This window comes from Catharus ustulatus, chromosome 1 (genome assembly GCF_009819885.2).
Source record: "Catharus ustulatus isolate bCatUst1 chromosome 1, bCatUst1.pri.v2, whole genome shotgun sequence".
NCBI lineage: Eukaryota > Metazoa > Chordata > Aves > Passeriformes > Turdidae > Catharus > Catharus ustulatus.
The window spans coordinates 66,934,456-66,957,462 of record NC_046221.1 but is presented as its reverse complement, the minus strand read 5'-3'; the positions used below and the strand labels follow the sequence as shown (position 1 = coordinate 66,957,462).

The 23,007-nt window shown below is 45.4% G+C and overlaps 1 protein-coding gene across 1 annotated transcript in view; it reads right to left on the bottom strand.

Moving 5' to 3' along the window:
- Positions 1-3,104: 3,104 nt before the first annotated feature.
- GMPR (guanosine monophosphate reductase) overlaps positions 3,105-23,007 on the bottom strand; it is a 40,761-nt gene continuing 20,858 nt past the window's right edge. Inside the window, exons 7-9 of the mRNA XM_033071049.2 lie at positions 21,961-22,003; positions 15,712-15,871; positions 3,105-8,024 (exon numbers count right to left, since the gene is read on the bottom strand). Of these exons, the coding sequence (XP_032926940.1) occupies positions 7,844-8,024; positions 15,712-15,871; positions 21,961-22,003 (384 nt within the window). The 3' untranslated portion in view covers positions 3,105-7,843. The remainder of the gene's footprint in view (positions 8,025-15,711; positions 15,872-21,960; positions 22,004-23,007) is intronic.

Sequence of the window (23,007 nt, the reverse complement as noted above, 5' to 3'; positions counted from 1 at the left end):
TATGTGTGCATTTCTTTTTTACGTGTATGCCTACATGTCCACTTGATTCCCTGTCCTGAGGACAGCCTTGCTTTGTGCCCACAGGGAAATTCCAAACGCATTGCACACCTCTACTCCAGAGTTCAATTTCTTTTACATAGACGACCTCGCTTCAGATGTGTTACCTTTACTGATAGGATCTTTTCTTGTAGCACTATACCTTGTGGGAATATTTTTTGATGTAAACCTAATTTGAGAAGCTTATTAAAAATAGAAACTTTTTTTGAAGCACTCACATTGAGGAGTACAGGTAATGTTTTAAAAAATTGCACAAAAGAAAAATGAATGTTGGAATGATTCATTCAGTGTTTGAAAAAGAGATGGCTCTGTTTGAACAGTGAGTTTCATACCTTGTTTGTAAAAAAAAAAAAAAAGTTTTTAAATACAAAAGCAGAGAAAGGTTGAAAGTTACATGTTTTTTGTATATAGAAAATGTCATGTCTAGATGATCTGATTTGTATTGGCTCTGGCCAGGAAGAATTATTACTTAAAAGGCTCTTAAAGAACAACTGTGCTTAATTTTCTGTTCGTATTACATGGGTCCCATTTCTGGGGAATGGAGTCACACTGTTTATTCCTGTGCTGAAAATACACCTTGGAGCAGCAATTCCTGAGCGCAGCTACCGGGCACTTCGAAGGGTGGCTACTGTGCAAAATTAGAGTCTCACTCTCCAGTTGTATTTTGGCTTTAAGTCTCTTCCACCTGCACTGAGGAAGCTCCTGGCAGCTCAGAGGTCAAGGCCGGTTTTGAGGGAGGCCTGGGCCGTGCCCTGGGCAGGCATGGCCCGGCTGGCCTGAGTGTGGGGACCCTGCTGGTGCTGGCAGCCCTTGGGTTGAGAGCTGCTGCCAGCTTAGCACAACCTGCGTAGTTTCTGCCTGAGGCCTTTTGGTCCCATTTTTTTCTCTCTCTGGGGATGCTGTTCCACATTTTTTCAGCACTTCCTGTTCCACATGAAATCCAAAGAGTACAACCCTGAGCTAGAAGTGCTTGTAACAAGGTATCCTTGCCCAGCACTAGCAGCAGAATGGTACCTGAGGCAACCCAGCCTTCCAGCCCCTGTCACTGCCCCTCTCCCCCACTGCTGCCACCAGAGCACCAGCAGCAGCTGGTCATACAGAACATGGTTCCAGTGATGGTCTTGACCAATGGCAAGACTGATGTTTTTCAGCAGCCAAAAGGAGAGGATCCTGAAGCAGTTTCTGAAGAGAGGATCCTTTTCCTGTCCAAAGATTGAGCTGGGCAGCCGGGAGCTGGTGGCAGGGTGGAGAGGGCAAAGTTTCAGTTTGCTCCCATCCCCTTCCCCAGAAGTGACCTAAGCCTTGGCTCCCACAGGCACACGGGGTGGGAATGCTCGCCCTGTGCAAGTGACCCCCGGGCGCTCAGAAACCAGCCCCAGTTGTGTTGCGGTGAAGTGCATTCAGCCAACAGGTAGTATCTATTCAATAACAGTCTTTAAGGTTTCTGTAGGTTTTTTCCTTGTTGTTAGCTGAAAGGACGCAAGTCTTCCACTGAGGATTTTATGGAGGCTTCATCCAAGGTTGTTTCTATTTTGTTAGTTTCTATTTTGAGCAGTTAAAGCTCCTGTGCCCTTTCCCTCGACCACACAGTAGGTGTGCATTGGAAGTGTTGTTTGCAGCAAGCGGAGTCACTAGTTGAAGCTGTCCTTGCTGTACTGTGGGATTGGTGATGGGCAGAAACTTCAGGGGCCCAGATCCTCAGCCAGGATGGAGCCAGGGTGGGACCACTGGCTCCGCAGGCAGTGCAGGTCTGCCCGTTCACACCCGCTGGCGAGGGGATTCTACCCTGGCATTTGCTTTAAAAGTTCAGGACCCAGGTACTCTCCCGTTGAACAAGCTCTGCAAAATTCTTGTTCCAGTCCATCGGGTTTGGATCTGGGCAGCTGAGGGCAAACACGTGCTGGGGGTGGCTGCAGGTGGCTTGGTCTGTGTCTGCAGCCTGGCCATCAGGCCGGGCACTTCGCGAAGTTACTAATCTGGTAAGGCATAGATGCAACTCTTCACGACAGTCAGCTAATGTTGAAACTCACTAATGTATGTATTTGCTCCTTTTTTTTTTAAATAATATATTAACTTGTTGAACACTGTTCTTTTTGCAGTGTTACAAAAGGGGGGGCGGGGGAATTTCCCAACCTTTTTCAGTTTGGGTGAGCTACTGAAATCCATTTTGTACTAGCTATGTCACCGCTCCCGGCAGCAGCTGGCAGCGGCGCTTGGCCGAGCCGGGGTCAGGTCCAGCCATTCAACATCAGTAGTTTTTAAAGTAATTTTTTTTTAATTGTCTGATATTACTAATGAGGGTTGTTGCAAATCACACTTCCAGTGTAGTTCCTAGTGTAGGCCCAGTAAAAGGGATATCGCAGCTTTGTGTTGGGGAGAAATTGAGCTGACATGGCCAGTACAAAGGAGAAAATAGGGAGGGAATAACGTTTTGCACCTTATTGAAAAGAGGAGAAGATTTTAAGTGCATACAGACATAGTTAAGAGCTTTTATTGTGACAGGAGAACTTTTTTCCATATGCGTGCATACTCTCTGTAATTCCAGTGTAAAATATTGTACTTGCACTAGCTTTTTTAAAACAAATATTAAAAAAAATGGAAGAATTCATATTCTATTTTCTAATGGTGGTGTGTCTATTTGTAGGATACACTCGCGTCTGTTTATTGAATTTTATGGTCCCTTTCTTTGATGGTGCTTGCAGGTTTTCTAGGTAGAAATTATTTCATTATTATAATAAAACAATGTTTGATTCAAAATTTGAACAAAATTGTTTTAAAGAAATTGTCTGTATACCAGTACAAGTTTATTGTTTCAGTATACTCGTACTAATAAAATAACAGTGCCAATTGCAAATGGGTGTTTTGTCTTTTATGACTGAAGGGGAGAGAGCTTTCCTAGGGACATAATTTTTCCAATTTAATTCCCTGCCCCATCCTCCCCCGGCCCCACCCTGGCAATGCATTTGAGAGCATTGGCTTTTATTTGCGACAATGCCAAAAGGCGCCCGCACCCTCCCACCCATGGCCATAAAACGCTCTGCAGCCTGTCAGGGTGAAGCTCTTTATTGCATAACAAAAACAAAAACCTGGGAGCAGTTGGGATGATTGGGCCGCGCACACAGGATGCCACAGCAGAGGGAAGGAGGGCAGTGTTCTCATCACCATCTCAGCAGGGACGAGCAGGACAGCAAAACACTGAAAGCCCATCAGCTTTTTGGTCAATGACACAGAAGCGCTTCACAGTTATCACAGGCAACAGCAGGGAGTTTTGGACTCCAGACTGCTGATTTATGTATGAAAACTTTAGCCAGCAAACACTGGGTAAAGTAAATGTTGGGGAGGGCTCGTTTAAGCATCCGGGTGACCACAAATGAAGCTAGGGCTGCAGGGGGTGGTCTGTCCTGAGTGCAGAGCTGTGCCAGCATCTACTCGAGACATTCTTCAACTCCGCTGGCCCTGGCAGCTCCCAGCCCGCAGGGAAGGGCTGGCCCTCTTCCACCTGCTGACCCTGGCTGCTACAGAGGGCAAACTGCTGTTCTTGGGCCTTGGCTTTTTTTCCCCCCATCTCTTTTACACAAGGCCAAACCTGGCACTGGTTGCAAAAGCCCTCCTGGCTCCAAAGAAGAATTTTTGGTGTAAAACTGGTATTAGGAGCTAAACAGCACCATCCCCGTGGGGGATGTGAGATGGTGATGGATAGACACTGGATGTACAGTGGCAAAAAGCTGCATCAACAAGTCTGTCACGAGAGTGGAGTTCAGTAGGTATAAAGCACGGAGTGCTTGGTTCAGAAGAGCTTCAAATTCTCATCACGCCCTTGACTCAAAGCACCTGTCCCAACACAGTGGGGCTTGGCCAACAGCTGCCACATTTCTTCCTCATCTCCATCCCTTCTACCCCTGCTATTGATTAGCTGAAAGAAGAGACAGGCACATTTTATATAGGAAAAGCTCCCCCAAAGGCAAACAGAGGCTTCTTCTGATCCTGCTTACAACTCTCCATATTTACAGGGTGTCTCCATCCTACATTCAACCCCACCATGCCCTAAAGAAGAAGAAAGCTGCACTAAAGCACAGCTGAAACCCCTGCCCCATGGCCGATGGGGACTGGCTGTTCCAATGAGCAGATGGGAATGTGTTTTGTGTGTGGTTTGCTTTGCATGTGTCAGGATGCTGGCTCAAGGCCCACTCCTTTAACAACTGCTCACACCTACAAGGAGGTGTCTACGTGCATGGTGCACTCCTTGCAGCCACCACAGAGTCACTGGGGAGTGAGCAAGGCTGCTCCTGTGCCGAGCCCTTTCTCCCAAGGAGAGTTCCAGTAGCTAGGTTCTGTGGGCAGGAGCCTGCCCTGCAGTAAGGAAACCCACAGCAGGACCGGGAGTGTCAGGGGTGTTAGAGTGTCCTTATGTTTCAAGAAGCCACAGGCAGACATGCTCAGCAGGGATTGCTTAATGATGTAATGTTGGCCTTTTCAGCATCCCCAGTTGTAGGTCTTTGGTATGTTAAACTGCACCCCTGTGGAGCCAGTGGGAACCTCAACACTGCTCTTGGGAGCTCAACAATTGCCTGGCTGGGGAAAGCAGGCATGGCCCTGGCCTACAGTACAGGCTGTAACACTCACAGCATTCCTCTGGACAGGATGGGATTGGAGTGTAGGTTTAGCGAAGACCTGGTTACATAGAATCACTCAACATTAAGCATTATCAAGCACTTACAAATTCCATTTCCCACAAAAGGACACCAAATAGCAAAGAACCCAGTTAGATGTGCAGGTGAGGTAGATCCACAAATGGCACATGGCATTTGTCAGTGGTTGTGGTCTTGACTTGCACCATCCTGCCAGACAAAGTGTGTGCCTGGCTCCCTCTGCCTCAGCTCCTTGCGGGAGTCGCAGCAGGCTTGAGCAGGGTACAGGAGCTGGAGCTAAGTAAAGATCAGGGCAACGACTGCAGCACAGGAATAGGTGCTAAAGGGGGACTCAAGTGCCTTTTTTCCTTTTTTTTTCTTTTTTTTTTTTAAATTATTTTCCAGCCTGTCTCAGAGCAGCACATGTACAGTGTCAGTGATGAGCACTGACATTGCTGAGGGTTATTCCTGAACAAAAGTCACATATAACTGGGCGAGATACAGACATGCCACCAGTTCAGCCTTTCTGCATCTCATTTCTCTCTCCTGCTCACTGCTGGAGAGGAGAAAATGAAAAACACCCATGCTGTTTATAAAAACAATGGTAAGAACTGCTATTCAGAAAACCAAATACCTAACATCAAAACTTTATCAGTCACCATCCATGACATCAATGTCATTCACAGCCTGAAGAATTTGGGGGACAGCTTAAGAATAGCCTGTCCCTCTCCTATTAGTCACTGATCAGAGGTATGTGCAGGAGGGGAAGAAAAGCAGGTGTAAGAATAGCCCCATTTGCCACACTTGTGGAGAGGCAGCCTTTCTTGCCCCCAACACCTGCCCTTTGGAAAAGAAACTGTTCTGAGGCCATCATGAAGCTGCTCAGTTTGGTGTGCGCATGATCTTTTAAAAAAATGTTTACAAATATATATAAATATATATTTTAATATGCATATGCATTTCTTAAATTCCACTTAGAAATGTAGCTAAAAAAAAGTAGAAAAGCGCTAGTGACAGTGGGCATGAGACCAGCAGAGTGCTGCACTTCCCACATGTGAAGGCACCAGTGTGGAGACACACCTGTGGTCAGGACTGGGCTGTGGTGGTCTAACCCCACTCCTGACAGAGGTGTCCATTTCCTTCCCCTTCACATTACATAAATAGAGGACCAGTGCTGTCCCACAGCTGTTCTGATGCAGAGGGGTCACACTGCCCCTGCTCTGGGCTAGTGCAGCTGAGAGCAGTAGGTGGCCCACGGTGCCTTTCTGTGGTGAAGAAGCCTGGCATTCTCTTAACATGATGTTTCCAGGCTGGAGAGAGCAGAGATCAGGGCCTGGATTCCCGGGGCCTGGATTTTCAGGCCCTGCTTCTATGCTGCATTCATATTCCTTTATGATATATGGGCTGGACAATGGTCCTTGCAGCCAGCACAAGCACAACCTGTGCTCACATCAAGGTCCTCATCCACTTCCAAAGCAGAGGAAGGGGTCATCCCACAATTAAGAAGTACATCCTACATGTTAAATGGAAGATATTTAAAATACCAGGCAAGTTAGAAGATATCCTGTGCTTTTTCTAATGTGCACAACGCACTTGAAAATCACCAGGGATCAGCTTGTGGCCAGGATTTGCTTCTCAGGATGATCAATTGCACCAGTCCTTGTGATTGGCTTTTTGAGCAGTCCAGCGTATGAGTTTTAGAGTTTCTCTTTGCTATTCCTTTTCCTACAGATCCCTTTTTGCTTTTCAAAGGAAGCCTGCCTCTTTCCACAGATGTCTAAGGAGGGGAAAGTAAGATTCTGAAGTACTGAAGTAACACCAGCTGCATTATGATCTCAGCAGTAGTTTAAAGTAAGTGGCCAAGCATTATTAATTCATTGGTGCTCACTTTTACATCATTTATCATATTGAGTTACTGTGGTAGTCGTGGATGCAATGTGTGTTTCCAAAGAAATTTTCATTGTGATTTATCAATTAATTATCAGGCCATTACACTTTATTGAAGTGTTACCCAGAGTCTCAAACATTCATTACTGCCTTTAAAGCAAATGCTTTAACTCCATCTCAGCCTGACAGTGTCTTGCAATCAACCAGGCTGTTCTGCCAAAAGCTCTCTCTTGCTTTACATGATGTCAAGGACTGCAAAGGAGTGGTACCACATAACCAGAAGGCAATTTGATCCCTCTGGCCTCCTCCACCTGGCCACAGACAATGCACTGCACAGTATTTTTACATTTTTGCTATATGGATGTGAGCAGGCAAGGGAACAGAGAGGACTGCAAGAATTGTTCCCCCTTGTCACGGTTACAGCTGCTGAGTTTCAATGTCTTAAAAACCTGTTCCCAGAGATCAGGTAGAACAGGAACCCCGGTAATTCAATAACTGCACTCATGATAAAGCAGGCAAGCTCTGAAAAGCTTCTGAATGATCTCAGATGGGGGCAGGGGGGCCAGCACGGTTTTGCTACATTCAGTGCCAGCTTCTCTGAACGGGCATTGAATAGGGAGGTTTAAGTAAGAACAGCAACATCGGCTCTGTGAACTGAAAGTCACTGAGATCTGGCATTTTTAGCATCACATGTCACCAACAGCCAGGCCTCATCTACCATCCACCTCTGACATCTTGCAGCCTGGTAGTTGTGCCATAACATCTATTCCTTAGCCAGAAAAAAGATTAAGAGAATTTGATTTTTTATCTCTCCATGCAATTCCTTGCATCTTTTTCTCTCCCAGCCTGCAATTTTTGAAAGGTGCACTGCCAGAAAGTGGTGGTAGCTGACAGGTCAGTCTTAAAAAAGGGAATGTGTGAATGTGTGCAGGCGTTAACAGCCATGTCTGTACAAGCCAATTCCTCGTTAACTGAGGTTTCAGCAGCTTTTTATCACAGGGGGAAAAAAACAGGTGAAGAAATGTTGATTAAAAAATAAAATAGGCACAACAATAAAGATGAGGCTATTGCATTTTGAATCAATGGCACTGTGTTAATAGCATGACCTTCCCCTTCCAAATCTCAGCCATAGCCAATGGCTATGACACTGCCATCCTGAGAGAGAGAGAGGGAAGTTTGCCACTAACACAACATGGAGGAGAAAGCAAAGCAAAAGAGCAGTCCTTCCTGCTCTTCTCCCCCACTCCTCTCTCCAGCTCCCCAGGCCTAGGCTAGGAGAAGACTTCGTTGTGCTGCTGGGTCACCCGGATAAATGTCGTTCTCTTGCTCAGTTCCTTGAGTTTGGCAGCTCCCACGTAGGTGCAGGTGGAGCGCAGCCCCCCGAGGATGTCCAGGATGGTGTTTTCCACATCCCCTTTGTAAGGTACCTCCACAGTCTTGCCCTCTGAAGCCCTGGAGAAGAGATCAGTCACTGCATTCATGTCTGGATGCAAAACATGAGTGTGTTTAATGGAGCAGTGTGGAGCTTAACTCTGCAGACTGCAGTTTACAAACGTGCCCCCCAGCATTACTGCTTACTGCTTGATGCTCTCAAGCACTGAAACGCCTCAGTCAACTCACCACCAACACTGAGAAGTAGAAGCAGACAGATCTTGTAGATGCTCCAACATCCCATGAGTTTATTTACAGACCTGCCCCTTCCTCCCCTCTACCATCTGCCTACGAGCAAGCGGAACTTCCAGCTTTAATGAAAGGTAAATTTTACTGTGAGAGCTGCAAGCTTTAAAATGTAAGGAACAGCCAGGCACAAACAGAGAAATGTTGGAGCTAGTTCTCTGCAGGCACCACCCTACACAGCTCTACAGAGGCATCACAGCCCCTGGGCTCTGTCCCACGTCACTGATCAGACACAGATGGAAGTGCTCTGGCTGTCTCCTACCAGTGCAGTTCTCCAGAGCTCACAGAGAGTGTGGGAAAATTGTCACAGAAACCTGCTGCACAGCTGTCCCTTGAAGCTAAAAGGTGATCTAGCACAATTCAGTGCCAGGCAAAAAGGCCAGAGAAATAGCAGTGCTGTGAATACTGTCAAGTGCTGGTGCATGCCAGCACAGACTGCACTGTTCCCAAGAGTTGCATGATGGAAGAATCCAGGCAAATAACTTGCACTCCTCCCCCAGCCTTCTCCCGCCTCATGTTCAGCAACCCCTCCTGCAACAGAGACCCTTAATCAGCAGCTGATCTCACTACACTTTATAGAGTAAGCTCGTTCTGCCTGTAACTGGCTCATCTGGAAAGGTAAGCCTTGGGAAGGGAGGGTCTAAGACAAATGCGGAGGGAAGAGGAGATGCTTTCCTTCTGCCCTACAAAATGGAGGCAGAAATCATGGCAGTGGTCTGTCATTGTTCTAAATGTGGCTTTATTTGCCTCTTCCTTAAAAAAGTTTCCAGGGGAGAGTACAAGAAAGGGAATGCCTGTTTGGTAGGCTCCATTTGTGAATCATTAACAACAGCAACAGCTGCTATGTGGAGGTACTTTGGTGTGAGCCTGGCTATATTTCATCTTGTTAGTTTAAATGCAAGGTCACATCCCTAGGGAGACAATAAAGGCGAAGTGTTGATATGCCATGTGAGTAGGGAGCCATGATTAATCTCCTTATATCTGATGAGCAATTGACTCTTTCTTGAAACTCTTAAACAGACTGCAGTGAGTAGCCAATGGATGACAGATGTGCCACTGGCATCTCACAAACTGCCTGAACTTAGGCATCTGTTGTATGGCCTGCGCTGCTGGGAGTTCCCATGCTTTTATTTTCAGCTCCAGTGCCAGCATGAAAAGGCTGGACCCATGAAATGACACTCATGCCACTGTTCTGGCTTTTTGGCCATGCCCACCTCTTCCAGTCAAAACTGTGAGGTTGATCTCAGGCTCCAGGGAGCTTCCTGTGAGATTGTGAGAGACAGTGCAAGTCCAGAATTTGTGGAAACCAGTGCAAATTCTATGACATCCTGCCACCTGAAAAGCTCTGCATGCTGTTCTGGGCAAGGAGTGCAAGGTTTACTGCATTTGTGCAGTTCATGCGTGAGAGGTCAATTACCTGATGCACAAATGCACTGGCAGTTCAAAGTAAATTCCCTGTTAATTCATGCCTGACCATCCTATGGGTCACAAGTTGCACATTGCTCCTATGAGCATGAACATTTGGTGGCCCTTTTTCCAGTGAGAAATTACAGAAATGGGTGACGATTACAGCCACTGCCCTGGGACATGTCCCTGCAGTGGCTACAGTGGTGTTAGGAAGCTGGAGCTTGTGGATTGCCACTTCAGACTTTGGAGACCAAGATCTACAAAAGTGGTGAACACCTAATGACACGGCCCCAAAGCTCTGACAGCTAAACACCTGCTACTGCTCCTCAGTGTCAGCTGATGAGCTGGTGGGATGTCCTGTTGATCAAGGAGTAACCTGCAGATACTGTACTGGGGAAAACACGTTAGAAGTGAGGTGTGAGGTTAGCTCCACAGCCTTGTCCACAGGGATAAGGGGATGAAGTTTCTGATGAACATATGCTCAAGCTGTGCTAACATTAACCCTAACAGTCTTGTCCCCAGAGGAAGGGGGGTTTTAAGAGATAACATGTTGCTCAGACTCAGCTGAGGAGTCATCTGGTTCCCAGGGAAGCATGAGTGGAATTTTACTATGTGTATGCACACACTGGTGCACAATTAACTGCTGTAGTCTGGCCCAGGTGTGGGATCTGTATCCATATGTGTATACAACTACATGTTAACCCCTTTAACACAGTGCTCAGGATGGAGGACAGACATTTAGTAAGTGTAGTGCTAGAGTATTAATCCTTAGTGGCTGTCCAAAGGGAAGAAAAATGGAGTTTTTAACTTATGTACATTAAGACTGTGATGATGTCCGAAGAGTTCATACTGGATTAACATTCTAAGAGTTCCCCAATAAATGCCTTGCTGGGGAGTGACATATAGGCCATAAATTCCTGGGCTTGCTGTGTTCCTGTGTGAGTGCCAAATTAGTTCATGCATGATCACTGAATAAATTAATGCATGAGTGCCCAATTAATTCATGCATGAATGACCAATAATTTTTGCATAAGCATCCAATCATGCATGCATACCCAAATTATTTATGTCCAAACACCTTGTTAGTACATTCATGAATGCCCAGTGTGATAAGCATCCAGCTGACTTCCACCAGCACCCACATGGGGCCTGTGCTGGGCAAACACGGTAGCATTCAGTGGGACCTGTGTGGGAGAAGGCCATGGCCTGCATCATGCCAGAGATGGTTCCACCTCGCTCCAAACATGGTGTGAGCCACCAAACTTTCAGTGAATCAGAGGAGGATATGACACCTCTCCTCAAGTGTATTTATGAAACAGCAGCCCCCACTGGGAGAGGAGACACACCTGGACACACCTGAGGAGACGTGCAGCTAGAGGCACCCTTGAAAGGAGGTGTGCACTCCCAAAGGGACTGTAGTACCTATGTGACTCATGACAGAAAAAGGGACAGCTGTATAGGGACTGTGTCTTGTGGACAGCCCTCAGTGTTGACAACACACCACTGTTTTAGTTATTGCCAAGCTGTGCTCACTGCAAGTCAAGGACTTCCCTCTTCCTCACACCACCCCACAACCAAGTAGGCTGGGGGGCACAAGAAGCTGGGATGGGACACAGCCAGGACAGCTGACCCAAAATAGCCAAGGGACACTCCATACCATATGGTAACATGCTCAGTATATGAACTAGTAGGAAAAGCTGGCTGGGGCCACTACTCAGGAACTGGCTGGGCACTAGTTGGCGAGTCGTGAAAAATTGTGTACAACTTGTTTTGTATATTATTATTATTGCTGTTGTTATTATTATCCCTTCCCTTTCTGTCCTACTAAACTGTCTTTATTTCAACCCATAAATTTTGCTGTTCTTTTCCAAATTCTCTCTCCCATCCCACTGAGGGGTGGAGTGAGCGAGCGCCTGGGTGGTGTTTAGCTGCCTGCCGGGATAAACCATGACAATGGATTACATGGGCTGTCACAAAAGCTGGCACACTTGGCAGAGAGCTGCATAAGCAAGTCAGCAGGAACTGCTGAGGGTTTTGCAGCTCTGACATCTCTCCTGGAGTTATGACCCAAAAGTGACCCCTTCTCAGAAAGACAGGTGATGACAGAGCAATTGAGGCTCCCAGCGGCTGGGAAAGGTGTGCTCAGATGCTCTCAGCAGTAACTCTGATTCTTGCCAGCCACTGAAAAGAAAGGGAGAACGATTTGCTTTTTGCACAGATCCTGGTCTGTGGTCCCCTCCTGGCCAGCTGAATGGATGGATGTGTGTGTGGTGGGTGGGAATTCTGGCAGGCCGCATGGGATGAAGCACATGTGATGGTGCTCTGTCAGCCCAGCAAAATGTGGGTCAGAATAAAGGGGTCAGGCTGCCCTGGCATGAAGCAATCTTTTGAGTGGGACATGTAAGAAATGGAGGAACTGGGGGCAGGTCTTCCTGGCTATAATTTGGGATACACAAGGTGTTAAGCAGCAGCCAGCAGTTGGTGCTATTCTGTTTCTGTGGCCAAAATTTCACCCTACAGTTAATATAAAGTGCCCAAACCCAGCTTAGTAGCAGCTGTGAATTGCTGAGTGGCCACAACAGAACTGCAGTGTTCACACAAAACCCGTGAAATTTCAGAAGGGTTAAAAAAAACAAATTGGCTCGAACTGAACATGCAGCCTCAGTCCCTGCTTGCCTTATTTCTCTTCTCCCACAAAAGACACATAAAAATTGCCTTTCAGAAATCCCCAGCTCTGATCTATATTCCACATGGAAGGAGGTGAAAATGTAAAAATAAGCCAATATATAAATGACATAAGATTAATGAAAGTGAGTACATGGATTAAATGGGATCAGCTTGACATATTCATTACAAAAACAATTACTCTCATGACTTTATTCCCTGCTACAGCCATCTCACCTTATCTGTCAGTTTTAATGTAACTGCTGCAGGCTCAGGTTCTCCAGCCAACACATGTAATTTTGAGAAGATGAAGTTAAATGACAAGCAGTCTGATTCTGCAGGGGACTGAGCACACTGAGCTCCCCACTGCTCAAATAACACACTGTGAGTGTTCAGGCTCTTTTAAAGACAAAACAGCTTATTTGGGTCACCAATACAGACTTACAGCTGGGCTTTTTAAATGCATATAAAGGAGACCCACTGACTTGACCTGTTTGGGTCAAGTCTGGGGTATCCAGCATTTAAAATGCTGACTAAGAACCCTTTTGGTTCAAGCTTGCCATCAGTTAAACTAGGAAGTGATTAAACTTCCTGTAACTTTTACTATAAGAGCAATTAAAATAAAACTTTGTGCTGTTTCAAATCCCCCTTTAATGCCCAGCACATTTACAATGCTGGATTTAGCAGCTGCTATTTTTAAACCACAGTGTAATCATGCTGGGACAGGCCAAGAAGACTGAGCCCAAGGCTGGTACAGGTAGCCAGCTCTGTGTCACGGCTGTAGAATGAAGATGAGTATCAGCACTTTCCTAGTTAAGAGCAAAGGCTCACAGATTTAGTGTTTGGAGCTGTTGCATCTAGCAGTAGACTGGGAGACTCCTTCTATGCTACCTATTACTAGCACAGAAATGCAGTATCTCAGCAGGGACTAAAAATTACAGATTGTGCTCCTGCTCCCTTGGTGCTAAGAAAGTTTCAGAACCTGGTCCCCAGGGAATTCTCAAATCAAGAATGCAAATCCAAACACAGCTATGGATCAAGCCAAATTTGTATAGCATTGCCCATAATGACTTCAAAAGATCTGTCTAGACTGAGCCAAATACAGCTTTCTCTACATCCTTTGCTCCTACAAGTTGGGGTACTTGCACTATATTTCATTTTTAAGAGGGTCCAGTGTCAATTAGTTCTCCTGCTGGCAATAAATTTTTTTGCCAGATCACACACACCTAACGAGGTGGAAAAGAATTTAAGAGCTGCCTTAGTCCTTTTTCCTCCTGGCACAGCCAGCTTTCTCAAAACTTCCTGCAACTTTCACCAGCTTTGTGGAGGCCAGGCCCTAATGACTGTGCTGCACTGAGATCCATGCAGCACTCTTGGGCTGCTCTCAGGGATCTGTAATCTCTCAGGGAGCTACCATTAACTACATGCCTAAGCAGCATCAGGCCTTTCCCACACTCCAGCTGACTCAAACACAGGGTAGCACAGGACAGGAAATGATCATTCAGGTAAAAGGTTGCCAGCACCACTGTGCAATTGGCAGCTGCCACTTTTATATTATGAGACACTTAGTAGTACTGTCCACTCAGATCATTAGTTCAGAGGCTATGATGATGAGCAGAGTAGCTGGCGGACAAAGAGGAAAAAAGAGATCTCAAACTGTATGCTGCTTCTGGGAAGTGGCATATAAACCCAAAGAGAATCAAAGCTCAGAGATACGCAAGCACATCTTTCTGGTGCATCATTTCAGCTCATCTGAGACGCAGATGGCAGCTTGTGCAGCTTTCTTCTGCAAATACACAGTTGTGTTTGAAAGCAAAAACACTGAACAGGTTGCCCAGAGACGTGGTGGGTGCCCCATGCCTGGAAACACTCAAGGCCAAGCTGGACAGGCTCTGAGCAACCTGATCTAGTTGAACATGCCCCTGTTCATTATAGGGAGGTTGGACTAGATGAACCTTAAAGGCCCCTTCCAGCCCAAATGATTCTGTGATGCCACAATTTAGGCCAAAGGAGATGGTTGCAAATGCTCTGAAGGAGACTAAGTTTTACCACTTTGCACTCTGTTGAGTGCTATGTGAACGAGTGCACAGTTTTATGGTGCAGACAAAAACCACCACAGGAATAAATGCCGGGGTGGAGAACAGGAGATGGGATCAAAGATCCTTCTATCTAGCATGACATCTGGGATTGCTATCAATCAACTTGTCTCTGTGTCAAAACATGAATCCCATTTTGTTTTGTGGATCCCATTCTGCTTTACATTGTGTGCTGTCACCTTCACAGAGCTGCAACTCTTACCCATGATAGCAGCTGGACACGTTGGGAAAAACTTGTATGCTGGAGTGCTTGTAGCAGATAAGGCCAACAAAACCCATCTGGCTGGAACTGCAGGTAAGGTCACTGTGTCTGAGACTCTTTCAAACAGTAGTTTACCAGATGGGACCACAGTCTGGATCTATGCCAGCAGAGAAGAACCCAAAGTGACCCCTCAACAAACCAGTGTTTACTGTAAGACAGGAGTCATTCTCCAATGAAGTATGTAAGAACCATGTTGTCCAAGGGTAGTGACTAAGACAACTACTTGTAAGAGAAAAGACAGAAGTTTTCTGATGTAATCTGCTTTTCCAAAACATCAAAATTCTTAGCACTTACCAGAGTAAAATAGCAATGGACAACAGATTCCTTTGCAAAATCTTACTTCCTTTCCTCTCCCCTGAGGATTTAGCTCAAAAACTAAGCTTCCACATTCTGCATTATTTGAGGCTACTCTGGTGCTCTGTTACCAGAAGAGGGGTGGAAAAACTGTACAGCAGGCTTCTGCTGCCTAAGAAGACTGCTCAACAAATGCAGAAGGGAGTCCCAGAGCAGCTGGTGACTGAGTGTGTTGGAGGTCCTGGGCCCTCATCTCCCTACTGAGGAAAACCAGTAGGGAAACCCCAGCTGAGCTTCACCAGTTCACCAGCACCCACTTTCTGCAATCAGAAGGGAGCATGTGAATCCCTACACCAAGACACCCAATGTGGACAAGCAGAGGGATGGAAATGGCAGCCTGGTATGTCATGTTCCAGCATTTAGCTCATACACATCCTGAAGGAGCAGTAAGTCAGAAGAATGCCTAATGACTTCCCAGACCACACAGCTTGTGCTGCAGTGACAGCACACCACACCAGCTGCAAATGAGTGAACATCACTTCTCTCAGCTAGCCAACCCCAGCTCTTTCTCCCTCTCTCCCTCTGGATGCCATCCCTCCCTCAGATCTGCTGTCATAAGTGTTGGCAACAGCTTCTTCAATGGGAGTAGCAGCATAGGCCTGTTTCCTTCTGCACCATTCTGCTCCAAAAGTTCCTGGATGGATGGCTCACTGCAATTGCTCCTGTGTGGAATTCATACCTGTAATCAGCAACTCCGCCTGCATGCTTCTTCATGGCTGTATCAGAGCTCATTCCGTAGAATAGTTTCATCTTCTTGCCATTCCTTTCTATAATGTCTCCAGCACTCTGGTCATGGCCTGCAAACATTCCTCCAATCATGACAAAGTCAGCACCGGCTCCTGTGGTCAGCAAAGCGACACATAAGAAAGCAAGGAAAAGAAAAGAAGGTGCAAGACAAGGCAAGAACACAGTGATCTCCAGAAACAATAGTCAGCATTTAACAGTTTGGTACGGAGTCCTCTCCTGTAATAGACAGAGCAAATTTGAAGAAAAGTTTTACTGTAGAACTGATACAGGCTGAATTGGATTCTTCTGGTACTTTAAATGGAAAAAACCTTTTCTGTTACAATGACAAAGATACAGATTATTCTACTCTACCCTACAGTCTTTTATTTTCAAATTCAGTTTTAACCGTTTTATTTCATAATAGTATCTGAGCATGATTCCTTATTAACTGTGACTGCAGTAATCAGGAGTTGTAAACACACAGCTGGGACCTGTTGTGCTCAATGCTATACAGAGAAGTGGATAGTTCCTACTTGAAGAGCTTTCTAGGCCACAAGTGATGAGTGAGAATGTACCCTGAAGGAAAGCAGACTAACAAATGTAATGTAATCCTCCCAATAAAGACATAAAACAAGCAGATTTTTAACTGAAATTATGGATTTTTCAAGTCCATTAGCTGTATGTGTTCAGTGTTGTTCAGGGTCTGCATTTGGTTCCTGTTTAAAAATTCTAGGCCAAGGACCACCACTCCTGGGTTCTGTGGTTCTCAGCATGCACCACAAAGGAAATCTAACCCATAGCTACAAGTCCTAAATATGTTCCAGATACTGAATAGCAACACCGAATACTCAATCATGACTGTTCAGTCTGTCTGTCTCCTCTGGCTTTGTAAACCATGAAATTGGCTCCACTGGGACTAAGATCAGGAAGAAAGTTTTTGGAATCATTCTTAATTTTCTACTGTGATCTCCAATATTTCCAGCTGGGCTGGAACTATTCCACCAGCAGCTCCTCCTGTGATATTTTGGCATATCTAGTCTTGCTTGAAAAAGTTTGACTTTTAGTCTTTTATGAGCCTGTGGTGACCTATCCCTGAAACAAAGCATTTTCTTGTTCATACTCTCTGCTTCTTCAACGTATATGTGTCAGAAGAGGCCTCCCCTCTGCTCAGCTTCTTCCCAGAACGGGCAGAAGAACTGAGCTATAAACCACACATCACAGAAAGCAGATGAACTTGACCTACACCCATCCTCCTATGAACACATCTACTCTGGGGAGATCCAGACTAGGTAAGTCTGGCATTAGGATTTGCTCTGATCTCTCTCACTATCCAAATAATAGCATCAGACCTTGAAATCTGAAAAGTGAGTGAAATCCCTGTCAGAGACCCCCGACTTACTGACTCCAACAGTTCAGCTTCTGCCAAACACGAATTTGTGAATATTTTGATTTTAGAACACATGACAGGGGTGAAGTGTGCCAGTTCCTCCCTCCACCCCTTTGGCAAAGAGCAGAGCTGGCAGCAGTGCCTGGGGGCAGAGCACCCAGCTGCTCTACTGACCTCACCTCCCTTTGCCTGGTGTCCACTTGAAAGGAACATTGTGTCCATGGTAAAGGGATACTAAAAATGAAGCTTGTGCAAAGCACATCACAAGCAATATTTATAGCCAGGCACCCATTCAGGTGTCCTATCATGTCAGCTACCTGGCAGATTTCTCCTCAGCTTTCTTGTTTCAGATGGCTGAGTTTTAATGTCTTGGTTCGACTCATGTCTGCTACTACTATTCATCTGCCAAAACCAAAGGGAATACTCATCTTTTAATTCCTGGCAAATTCCTGTTGTTACCTAGCACAACCTTGATCCATCTTTGCAAAAAATAAGCACCCTGGGAAACCTAGTTTATGTTTTCTTCATGGGTGGAAGAAAACATGAGGAAGGAGGGACAGATTTGAGGTCAAAGCTGCAAAGAGGTCGTTTAAACAAGTCAAAAGCCTGCCAAAAGACATTCTGGACTCTGTCTTGTCAACATTATCTCCTGATTCCCAATTCTAGTGCCATTTTTGGTTGTGGGTCTTACAGCCTTCAAATTAATAATGCAAAAGACACATGAAATCTACACTTCAGAATCACAGAATTTTGGTTCCTGTGCACTTCAATATCTATTTATTATTTTCCTTTTGGCTGCATATTTTTGGGAGGGAAGAAAATATGTTTGAATTACAGGACTGAAACTCATCCAACTTGAGTAACTTTTGCAAACTACAACATAATTCAAGCTCTTCCAGAAGAGAGGAGCTATGTTACAGCAGATGCAGCACGTCTAAACATTGAAACGACACATGCTTGCTGCCCTGCTGCTCCAGAAATGACAAGCCCATATTAAATATACTTCTCCAATGTTCTCCAGAACCTTCCACTGTGCTTCAGTGTTGCAAAGATATCTGAAAGTTTCAAGTCTGCTTCATTATGTTTCCATAAGTTAATACCTGACCAGGAGGTTGCAGTTTTTAGCGTGGTCCTTAACTTCTGCATGTTTTTCTTGCATAGCCACCAGAAGCATTGGTGATATTTGCAACATCCATCTGCAGTCTTTTGTTTACAAGGGCAGATTGATAACACGCCATTATTTTAGGCTGTGGGGGACTAGGAACACCTGGCAACAAGCCCCTAGAAAACACAGGACATGATGGGGTATGTTGCACACAAGCAGATGCTTGTAGCTCACCCAGAGCTGGCCAGACTCGTCCTGGTTTTACACAATGCCGCTTTCGTGCACTGACTTTCCCCTTGAGCCTATGCTGTATCTAGGCTGATTTTGCTCATTCACATTTCACAGTGCCTCCTCTTTCAAGCCATTACAGAATAGCAGTGCTGACGCCAGCCCAAGCTCACAGCACTCACACAGTTCTGCTGGATCTGGATGGAGTCCCTCCGATGTCTTTTGTATGCCTGATTATATAAACCACTGATAACCAGATTGGCTCTGTGCAAATTCAGCTGGAGTAGGCCTGGATTTGTGAGCTGGGCAGCCCTTCAGGCAGATGTAGTGTAAGTTTGCCTGGACCAAGGCTTGCCCTGGAATTAACATTCACCTGTGCTCCAGCTGAGCCAGTGAGCCTTTGTAGCAGTAGGTACACACACAGCTGTTGAAAACTGGAGAAAAAGCCAGTGCGATCTGGTGTAATTTGGAACTAGTGTATGTCCCCAGTTGACTTTTCCATATGACTTTTCCTTCCTTTTCCTTTCTTGCTCTTCCATCTCTTCTCACTACTTCTGTAAGGAACAGCAGTAATGTGTTAAAGATGCTGGCATAGGATTCAAAAGGCACATTCTTTCCTGGCTGTGTCACAAAAATATATGTGACCTCAGGCAATAGAACTTAGTATTTCAGTGCTTTGACTTCTCATCATTAAAAAAGGAGACAGTAGTGTCTCCCTGGAGCATTCTGAGAAATGTGTTCATGTTATCAGCCTTTCCAAGGGTTCAGCTGTATGTGCCATCTGAGAGCCCTGCATAAATTTCTTTCATGCTTTCTCTCATTCCTGAATCAAACCAGTGCTTTTTTTTCCTATCAACCGACATCTTTTTCATTATCATCTCTAATGATCATCATCCAGATGGCAGTGGCATCTTCAGTTTACTGAATCCATATCAGGTTCCCATTCTGCAGTTCCAGAACTTCAGTGGTCTCTCCCAAAGTATGTTTCTCCCAGCATTTCTGTCCCTCACCTTCAGTGCTTCCCTGTTCCTTGCATTTTTAAATAGGCTTCTACCTTGTTTCTCCTCTGTCAAAATGTCCAATCTGCCCCTGAGTCTTGATACCAAGTCACAGGTGCATCTTAAAGCTTCTCAACATCGATTTCTTGGTTCTTCAAAATTCTCTCACTCAACCTTATCTACTTCTGCTACCATGAACTTGGCTCCTCCTTCAGCCATTTGTCAGTGCTTGTCTTCAGATTTGGAACTCCCTCCCACTTCCCATAATTCAAATACATGCTCCGTCACTACTTTATAGGGAATCATCCCATCCCAGAAAGAGACAGCATAATTACTTTAACCAAAGTCCTCTTCTTGTCTCGCCCAAGCTTCGTCCAGGCCTTCATCCCTAGATGGAACTGTATATCTGGGTGTTTTATCACTTGATCTTTGCTATCCAATATATTCATGTAACTCAAGCACAGAGGTCTGTGCCAGACAATGCAGTATCAAGGCTTTGACTTGTAAATGTTGGGTATGGTGGCTACATTCTACAAGGCTCAGCTAGCCAATCACTTCAGTAGCATTCAATAAACACTGATAGTAATAATGTTATCTCAAAGCTTATTTTGCCACATACCTTTGACAAATGCACATCTAGGTCCAGCTTGTCAGATGTTCACAGTGTGTCTACCGCAAGTGTACATAACCAGACACAGTAAGTTTATTGCCTCAGGGTCATCTACATAATTTCCAGCTCTGTGGCTCTGACACACAGTCACACTGATCTGTCTGGGTTACTATCAAGAGTACAACTGCTGCCTGGAAAATGTCAGCTTGCTGATGCTCCTCTCTGTCCAAGGGATAATTCTGTGCCAGCCTTCAGACATGTATCATTGTAAATCCCAGCACTTCTTAATGAACAGAAGCTGTCTCTTCACAGGTTTCAATCAGGTTCAGATTCAATTAGCCCAAAGAGACAATAAGGATCTTTCAGACTTGTAATAAACACTACAAAGAAAAACGATTGAAACACTGCGAAGTTCCTTCCTTCTGAAAATGCTTTTGTTGAAGAAAGACCTTTTCCACAGGCCAGGTTTCTATGCATACAGCTGGGAATACAGTGAGGTCACAGTTTCAGTTCACAAGCTCCCAAGGACCACACCACCAGTAAGAACTTAGTGGGCTGTGGAGCCAGAAAGGCAGAATAAAGACCTTACTGCAGGCAGCATGTCAGAGTGAGGGCAGAGGAGAGGTTGGGCACTTTCTAATATAATATTATCTAAGAGGATGGATGCTGCTGTTCAGCTAAGCTGGAATCACCCAACTGGAAGTATCTATTTCCTGCATCACATCACCACTGGGTAACACAAGGGTTATATGAAATCCTTTGACCAAGCACATTCCTTGCTGGTAGCAATCACTCCACAGTTGTCCTCAGAATTCTCTAATTAAGTCTTCCTTGTCATCTGACCTGTCTCAAAACAGGAGCAGTTTGCAAACTTAGAAGACAGATTTTGGTTTCAACATTTCCAGGAGTTCCAGGCCTAGAGTTTATCTTGGCAGGTCTGTAATCTGAGTTTAGGCCTGCCTCTACTCTCCATACTTGCAAAGCTCCCTGCAAAGCAGACATTCTGTATCATAATGTGGTGTGTCTTGTTTTCATACCACCCTGAAATCCCTGTGAGACTGTGCTGTCCCACTGTATTCTAGGCATTACCCTACTTGACACCTCCAAAGAGTCTGGCATTTTGGGACGTGGGGGAGTACCTTTAAATGTCTTGATATCTCAGTATGCATTCAGTCCCGCTTCCCATATGCTGCTGTAACAAGGCTACGGCTAAGTGACAATCATGAGTTTGACCCCCCCATACCAACACAACTTTCATGCCCAACAGACAATATTCACAGATTAAATCCTCTATTCTATCACCAAGAGCTGGTGCAATTCACTGAACTTACTGACATGAAAGCAGAATCTGTTAATTATTAATTTAGATGTTTTAGACATCTGCCTAGCTCTAGGGGATACAGTATAAATAAAATCTCATATCTTCAAGTGGACAGCTGATCCCAGGAACATCTCCAGGGATCTGGCCTGCCTTTTTGTTTTGTTCCTCTGTCCAACATGAATTCCACTAGCTCTTCTTCCACTCAAGGCTCAAGTCAGCCAGATTTGGCAATGTTACAGGCATCTCTGAACCCTACTCAGAAGAAAATCTTATCAGTTTTCTTAGTATTACTCTCCCAGCAGCTGTATCTCATACACACCTGGCAGATAATTTCTAGACAGCACTTTGACCACTCTATATTTTGCACTGCAGAATTTGGACTGTTCCAAAGAGCAAATTCATGCCTGGTGCATAAATTTCACTGGAGTCAGCTGCAGGGACAACGCAACCTTCTGCTAATTGATTACACATTCGGTCACACCAATTCCTGCATCCCTGCTGCCAGGGTCGCTGGAGACACGTGGGGGGGGGTGTCACGACACACTGTCCTTACCAAATGCTTTGGCGACATCTCCTGGGCAGTTGCATCCTCCGTCCTGCACAAAGAAAAGACGACAAAAATGAGTGGCAGCGAGGTCACTCAGGGACCCAGCGAACACTGCAGCTCTGTGACTTGCAGCACTGTGGCCCCTTCTCAGGAACAGCGTGTCAAGAGAGCTGATCGTGTGCTTGGGCTGTATCATCTTGGCTACATTTTCAGGGAATCCAGATAATCCTTTCCACTGCTTACCTCCTTGAGGTACTCTACTGTACAATCTACTGATAATACTACTGGTAACAGCAGCAATGCAAATTCCTGACTACAAGTTTCCAAATCCCAGAAACCAGAAAACAAAACCTCCTCTGATGATCTGAATCATCCCCTGCCATTTTAATTAAAGGCTGTATGATGCAGAGGTACCACAAGCCTCTACCTTAAACCACTGAAGACATTTAAAATAACTTTCTCAGCAGTTTACAATACATTAAAAGGTCACAGTGGGAGGGGAGAGGGAATATACCATCAGTTATGTTGGATTTTTATCTGATAATCTCTAACAAACCTGGTTAATACAATCTTTAGTAAGTGAAAATGAGCCTCTCATCCTATTCTTTACTGTTTGCTATGGGCTTGGTAAAGAAACAATAGCACTCTGGACTTTTAGCATTTTAGACCTACACATTTCAGTTTCAGTGCAATGCAGTGGCTGATGAAGGGGGTTCAGTTGAGGGGAGGGAGGTTGTGTATGTGTGATAGAGCTGTAAAAAAGGAATGGCACACAGCAGAGCTCATCATGTGCAATGGTTCTTTACGGTTTGTAAAGGTCTGAGCAGCAGATGAAAGATCCTTTAGTCTACACAGTCATTGTACCAGGAGAGCTCCCCATTCCTTTGATCATCTGGATCCATTGCAGGCTGCCAACATCTTTCCTGCTTTTGAAGCTATCCTCAGACTGGCCAGTTACCTCATGCTGCTTCACCTCCCTGTTGGCAGAAATGCGTGGCTGTGCATGACCTGCGGCCGAGCACAGCCAGACACCCCCACCATCAGCTGCATCAG